The 7,107-nt window shown below is 31.2% G+C and overlaps 1 protein-coding gene across 1 annotated transcript; it reads right to left on the reverse strand.

Annotated features, from left to right (window-relative positions):
• Window positions 1–847: 847 nt before the first annotated feature.
• On the reverse strand, window positions 848–6,106 carry LOC130665377 (aminomethyltransferase, mitochondrial). The gene is made up of 5 exons (XM_057465719.1): window positions 5,785–6,106; window positions 3,629–3,969; window positions 3,248–3,567; window positions 1,313–1,395; window positions 848–1,235 (listed from the first exon to the last, which is right to left on the reverse strand). Exons 1-5 carry the CDS (start codon window positions 5,969–5,971, stop codon window positions 895–897), a joined length of 1,272 nt encoding a protein of 423 aa, XP_057321702.1. The 5' UTR covers window positions 5,972–6,106; the 3' UTR covers window positions 848–894.
• Window positions 6,107–7,107: the final 1,001 nt, after the last annotated feature.

Below are 7,107 nucleotides of genomic sequence, written 5' to 3' on the forward strand. Positions count from 1 at the left end.
AATATGGAACTATTTTGGTCTTGAGAAGGATTCAGAAAGATTCAAAAATTTCAATTCATTTGAATTATTTTCAATCCCATACGTGACTCTATAATTCGAAACGGTATTGAAAAATATTCAAAAAGATTAAAAATATCAATTCATTTAAATCTTTTCCAATTCCTCGGAAGTTTAGAAATTCTTATATTATTTTTGGATTTAAAAGTATTAATTTTATGTCCAAATGAAAACCTTGGGGTATAGAAAGTATTCAAAAGTATTCAATTCTCATCATTTTCAATACTTTTCAATGAATATTTTTAATCAGGGAGAGTAAATGAGAATTTAAAACAAAGTTTCTCGGAGACGAATTAGAATTTGTGAAATTACGAAATTTTTAACCCTCTTTTAAGGTTTTAAAAAACGCTAGAGACTCTCTATTTTAGGTTTCCATGTGTTTGTCCGTGAATTCAATTGAATTTAAAATCCGTTGACATTACCCCTTAACCGAAGTTTTTTTAAGTTTGACTCATATTTATTCCAGTAGTTATTATAACTACTATTGCAAAAAAAGTCATATTTTTTATCGTTATCGTGTTGCGAACAGCCGCAATTTTCATATTTTATTCCCTCAAATAACGGCAACGTATTTCAATACTGAAAATCTCTTTTTAAATCATACAGAATAATGTCTGACTTCGAATGCCATCAAACTTAAAAATTAGTATGGGAAATATTTCCATAATTTAATTTATGTCAGAAGCTATCAAATAATTTGACTGATATTATTGAGCATCAAACGCTAAGAGAAATATTTTTATAAAATATTCTAGAGAAAAAAATCCCTGGGGCGAAACCAAATGCGAAATCTCTTGAAATATTTTATTACTAGTATTGTTTATTACTTAAAAAAATTTATTTTTTTCCAGTATAATAATTAGGTTTAATAAAAGGCATTTTGGTAACTGTAGCTTTCCATGTTTTTCCTCTGACTTGAACTAATAAATTGCTACCATTTTTAGCGTATTTCGTTGGTACATATCCCATTGCAATTGACTTTCCTAGAGTAGGACTTGGTCCTCCAGAAGTAACAACTCCTATTTTTTCACCCAATTCGTCTAATATCGACGAATTTTCTCGCGCAGGTGGCCCTTTGTTTATTGTCAATCCGATCCGTTTTTTCCGTACCCCTTGTTCTATTTGTGATAAGATTCTTTCCACGCCTGGAAAATTTGCTTCTTCACGTCTACGCTTTGCTGTTAATTTTTTAATTAATTAGTGAGAGTGATATTTAAATCAATAAATTAACGGGATAAATAAAATAATTTTTTACCAACTAGCCAAGTAAGTCCAGCTTCGATAGGTGTTGTTTCTTCATTGATATCATGCCCATATAAACATAAACCAGCTTCTAGTCTGTGTATAGAAAAAATTAATGTCAATTATTTATGATACTGAAGTTCGCCGACGTCTAATAATTTTTGGATTTTTTTTTAAGCGAGAAATTATAAAAAAATAGCTATTTTCGATACGTAGGATTAAAAAGAGGGTTTGCGGCATGCTTGGATTGGCGACACAAGTCTTGGGTTATGCCGCATTCTCAACGAGAACGAGTACATACATCTTTCTCGCACGAGCGAAGCGAGTGCGAGAGAGATGTAGGTACGAGTTCTCGTTGTGAATGTAACATATCCCTAGACGAGTGTTGACAATACATGCATACCGTATCCCTCTTTTTAATCCTTTGTATCGAACAATATTTTTTATAACGACTGCCTTTAAAGTTTAATCGAGAGGAATTCAATCATTTAGAGAATAAAAAATTACCTTCTAAATATAAACAATTGTACAAGTGTAAATAATAACAATCTATTCATGTTTTATTTTTCAATTGAATTCTATTAATTAGTTTATTAATTTTATTAATTAAAATCTCTGACTGTTTTTAATAATGTGAAAATTTTTATTGAACGATTAATAATATGATAATAATATTATTTTCACAATACAAACACACAAGTTATGATATTCAATAAGAATAAGAAACATATGATCACTATGCAGGTTTCCAATTGTCGTCTTTCTATTTGCGCATGTGCGAATTTCAGGATAAATGCGACAGTAGGAGTATATGGAGAAAAAAGTATCACTATCTTTTTCTAACTCGAGTGAACGACGGTTGCTAGGTAATTTGTATACATTTCCTATAGGCAATTACTTTTCAGCACAGTAAAATCATGCTGAAAAGTCCAACAGCTGATTTTTCGACATCGTTCTATAGTTTCGTCGAGCTATCGAGAGAAAGACCTATTTTACTCGCGCCACACGACGCTCGAATATTGAACTTTAAAGGCAGCAGTTATAAAAAAAATATTTCAAAAAATTGCACTTGTAGTTTTTTAAATTTTCTACATGTGCATATTTTTATTTTTTTTTTTCTTCAAATTTAATTGTTAAAAAAAAATCAAAAAATTTCTAATTATCTGCTAACTTCAGGACCGTAATTATTTCATTAATTACATCAATAATTAGACTGCCAAGTGCTATATTTAGCGCTCATTTGTAGAAATTTATGTAAATTAATGATTTACTGTATCGTGTTTTAGCATGAATGTGAAAAAATGTATAGAGGATCATGTGGAAAAGTTTTTGTACGATAGTAATTCAGAAATCAGTCGATTTACCCGAAATCTCTCTTGAAAATTAATTTTTTACAGCTGATATTACTCGGGGGTCAGAAAATTTGATGTTTTCAGTCTGATTACTCTTTTTTTTTTGGAGCTCGTTGATCTATTTTTGAATTTCTTTAAAAATTTTGTACCTTTCTAAGTCTGATGTATTAGAAAATTATTTAATTACGAGAAAATAAGCAAAGACTAAATCCAGAATCTTCATTGTAAAAAATCGGGAGTGAATCTGGATTTTATTTCAATCTGGATTCACTCCGTCATTAGGAGTTCCAGAGTTTTTAAAAAAATTACTCTGTATACGGAGTGAACAGGGAGCTTTTTTTTCAGCAGAATGATTTCGGAGTGATCTGGATTTTATTTAAATCCGCATTCCCTCCGATCTGGAGTTTCAATGTTAAAATAAACTCCCGTTCGAAGTGAATTTTACTCTCAAGAAATTAAATACAGTCGACTACTAAAAATTTCCCCACGTCCCCTAAATCAGGCTTATGACGGGCCAACTTGCCTGACCATCTTTTGGACACAGTAACAGCGGCTCATTACGCCCAAGCTTGTTTTAATAAAAGAAAAATACGAACCTTAAACTATCACGTGCACCTAGACCAGCTAATTTGACTTCATCATTTTCCAAAATCATTTCAACAATATCAGTAGCATATTTCCCTTCGATAGATATTTCAAAACCATCTTCTCCAGTGTAACCACATCGTGTAATCCTTACATTAAATTTATCAATCTGCGTCTCAATGGAATTCATAAATAGAAGAGTATTTAAATTTATGTCAACAAGTTTTTGCAATACTTTCGCCGCCATCGGCCCCTGAAGAGCAATCAGTCCTTGATCCAAAGGATCCAGGTACTCTAGATGAACTCGTCTCCCGCGTTTATCAAACTCATCCTAATGAAATTCCTCATATTGTTTAACATGTCCAACAATGTCATTTAATATATTAACATACCTTACGTTGGCTAAATAAATCAATGTCCGCATCTCTACGACCGGCATTAGATACGACGTAAAAACGATCGTCGCCATCTTTGGTAATTATTAAATCATCTAGTATTCCTCCATTGTCGTTTGTAAATACCGTCAGCGTAGCGCCGCCAATTTTAAGATTTTTTAAATCAGCTGTTGTCAGACTTTCTAAAAATTCACCAGAATTCTTGCCCCATACTATTGTCTGCAGCATATGCCCTACATCAAATAGTGATGCTTGAGTTCTTGTGTGTTGATGAGAAACTGCTATTGCTTCTTTGTACTGTACTGGCAGTAACCAACCAGCAAAATCGACTATTCTTCCTATTTATAAATTAACAATATATTAATAAGGATCAATAAATGCTTCCCCGAAAAAAAAATTTGGATCTATGGATATTTTAATCCAGTATTCTATTTATAGATCTGTGTAAATTTGTGAAGATCTGTGTCGATCAAAGCTATAAGACTTTATTTGTTATATTTTGCAATTTCGTTTTTTTATTTATTTTTTTTTTCCATTTTAATTGAATAACGAGCAACCTGCAGTCACTACGTGATTGCCCACATATCACTGCTAAATTTATGAAATACGCAGAAAAAAAAATATTTCTTGCCACAAAAAATTTTTATTTGCACCAAGAAATTTTATATGCATTATGAATTAAATACGAAAATTGTCTTGGGGCGAGAAAAGATTTTTTTATAACTGCTGCCTTTAAAGTTCAATATTCGAGCGTCGTGTGGCGCGAGTAAAATAGGTCTTTCTCTCGATAGCTCGACGAAACTATAGAACGATGTCGAAAAATCAGCTGTTGGACTTTTCAGCATGATTTTACTGTGCTGAAAAGTAATTGCCTATAGGAAATGTATACAAATTACCTAGCAACCGTCGTTCACTCGAGTTAGAAAAAGATAGTGATACTTTTTTCTCCATATACTCCTACTGTCGCATTTATCCTGAAATTCGCACATGCGCAAATAGAAAGACGACAATTGGAAACCTGCATAGTGATCATATGTTTCTTATTCTTATTGAATATCATAACTTGTGTGTTTGTATTGTGAAAATAATATTATTATCATATTATTAATCGTTCAATAAAAATTTTCACATTATTAAAAACAGTCAGAGATTTTAATTAATAAAATTAATAAACTAATTAATAGAATTCAATTGAAAAATAAAACATGAATAGATTGTTATTATTTACACTTGTACAATTGTTTATATTTAGAAGGTAATTTTTTATTCTCTAAATGATTGAATTCCTCTCGATTAAACTTTAAAGGCAGTCGTTATAAAAAATATTGTTCGATACAAAGGATTAAAAAGAGGGATACGGTATGCATGTATTGTCAACACTCGTCTAGGGATATGTTACATTCACAACGAGAACTCGTACCTACATCTCTCTCGCACTCGCTTCGCTCGTGCGAGAAAGATGTATGTACTCGTTCTCGTTGAGAATGCGGCATAACCCAAGACTTGTGTCGCCAATCCAAGCATGCCGCAAACCCTCTTTTTAATCCTACGTATCGAAAATAGCTATTTTGGTCAAGAAATAATTCCTTGCACCAAGTAAATTTTTCTAGATCTAAATGAATTTCTGTTTTCAATTCACAATGCAAAAAATTTCTTGGGGTAAGTAAAAATTTTCTTTAGGCGAGTAAAGATTTTTTGTGTCAATGAATCTTTTTTTTTCTATGCACACTTTTTTGGCTTTGAGAAGCTTCCTAAAACCAAAAGAGAGTAGAAAAATCTGTCATTTTGGAATAAGTAACGCGATATAAATACTATAGCTATATATTCAGTGACATTCAGTCATATTTAGTGACAGAATAATTAAAGTATTAATTTATTTAACGAAAATAAATACGATCGTCTTTTTTTTTCGCGTACTTTAAATGTAATTCGAATGATATAGATAAATCTATTTGTCTGAATACTTGGCAATTAAAAAAAGTTTAAACTATAAAAAGGCACAAATTCAAGTCAAGACCTATCTAATGATACCAATTCCAATAACATCAACTAATTCTATCATATATATACGGTGGGAACAAAATTTTTCTTATTCTCTTAATAATTAATTAATTATTAGGAAATAAACAATAAAAAATAATGGAAATACTGACCTTGATGTTCGACGTGTAAATCATAGAGGCACGTTTTCCTACTTATTATTGTCGAATATTTATGTTGTGATTTAAAATAATAATAACAATTATTATTATTGTTATTAATAACTCTTTTAAAATTAGATATTAGAGTACGTGAATAAAATTGAGTAGTATGCAATAAATTATTGGCGAGACTGAGCATGTTCGTGAAACGTCAGCTGATGCCAGACTGATGACTTGATTATGATAAAATATAATAATGTTGATGAATGAGTGAAAGTATGTTTGATTGCATGTATTGTAAACTCACATCGAGTGCTTCTTAATTTAAAACTCTCAAATAAGTATTACTTTTCATACTTCAATATTACATATACATACATATATGTATGTAAATGTGTTGCTGAGATAACAGAGCCAGTACGATAAACTCAATGTTATTTATTTATTATTCGTTACATCAGGATCGTTTGGATGTCTTATCAATTTATTCTATATAAGGGGTCATACGCGTGATTATGCTTGTATTGATCGAAGTACAAGTATTATTACTGTTATTGAATTTTTTTTTCATAAAAATATTTAAAGATACATTTCAAATCAAATTTTTTTTTAACTTCATAATATATAAATATAGGGAAAGGGGGGGGAGGTAAACGGGGTACCTGATTCCTTAATAAATGCTAAGACTCAAATACGCGAAATCTGTTTTTTTTTAATGATATTCAAAGTAAATCGAAAAAATTTTCAAAGGCCGTTAAAAAAAAATTTCAATTTTTGCGGGAAAAATAGAGTACCGCCTAAAAAACATGAAAAAAAACCTACAGTAGAACCTCCTTAATGTGAATCTCTGTAATGTTACTCTCTCTCTAGATTTAACAAGATTCTCTCCCTAATGTTAACAATCCTGTGTCCCACTACGTTTTTTCACGCAACCAATAAAGAAAAATCGGTCTATCGGTTAACCCTGCGGGCCAGCCCCAAAACTTCCCGCTCGTTGAGCTCGAAAACATTATTGTGATATTTTCGAGCTCTTCGAGCTCAGAAATACTTTTGTATGCCATTGTTTTCTAAGAAAACATTTTTTAGCATTTCTTTCTCCCACGATATCTCGCAAACGAATTGACCGATTAAGACGATTGAGGCGGCAATCGACGTGTTTTATCAAGTTCTAAAGCTGATCAAATTTTGAAATTGATTTATCCGGCCGTTTTTGAGAAATTTCAAAAAAACCAAAAAAAAAAAAATTTTTTTGAAAATTCGTCAACGGTTTCTCTTGAACGAATGAACCGATTTTGATGGTTGAAGTGGCATTCGACGCGGCTTATAAAGTTTTAG

The sequence above is a fragment of the Microplitis mediator genome, chromosome 3, assembly GCF_029852145.1.
Source record: "Microplitis mediator isolate UGA2020A chromosome 3, iyMicMedi2.1, whole genome shotgun sequence".
Classification (NCBI taxonomy): domain Eukaryota; kingdom Metazoa; phylum Arthropoda; class Insecta; order Hymenoptera; family Braconidae; genus Microplitis; species Microplitis mediator.

Bases quoted from the DNA above. Each gene is read 5' to 3' on its own strand.
- LOC130665377 (XM_057465719.1), bottom strand. From the start codon at position 5,971: ATGCTCAGTCTCGCCAATAATTTATTGCATACTACTCAATTTTATTCA. The intron at 3,568-3,628 runs GTATGTTAATAT...GAATTTCATTAG, and splicing joins ATTTATTTAGCCAACGTAAG to GATGAGTTTGATAAACGCGG. The intron at 1,236-1,312 runs GTAAAAAATTAT...AAAAATTAACAG, and splicing joins TGGACTTACTTGGCTAGTTG to CAAAGCGTAGACGTGAAGAA.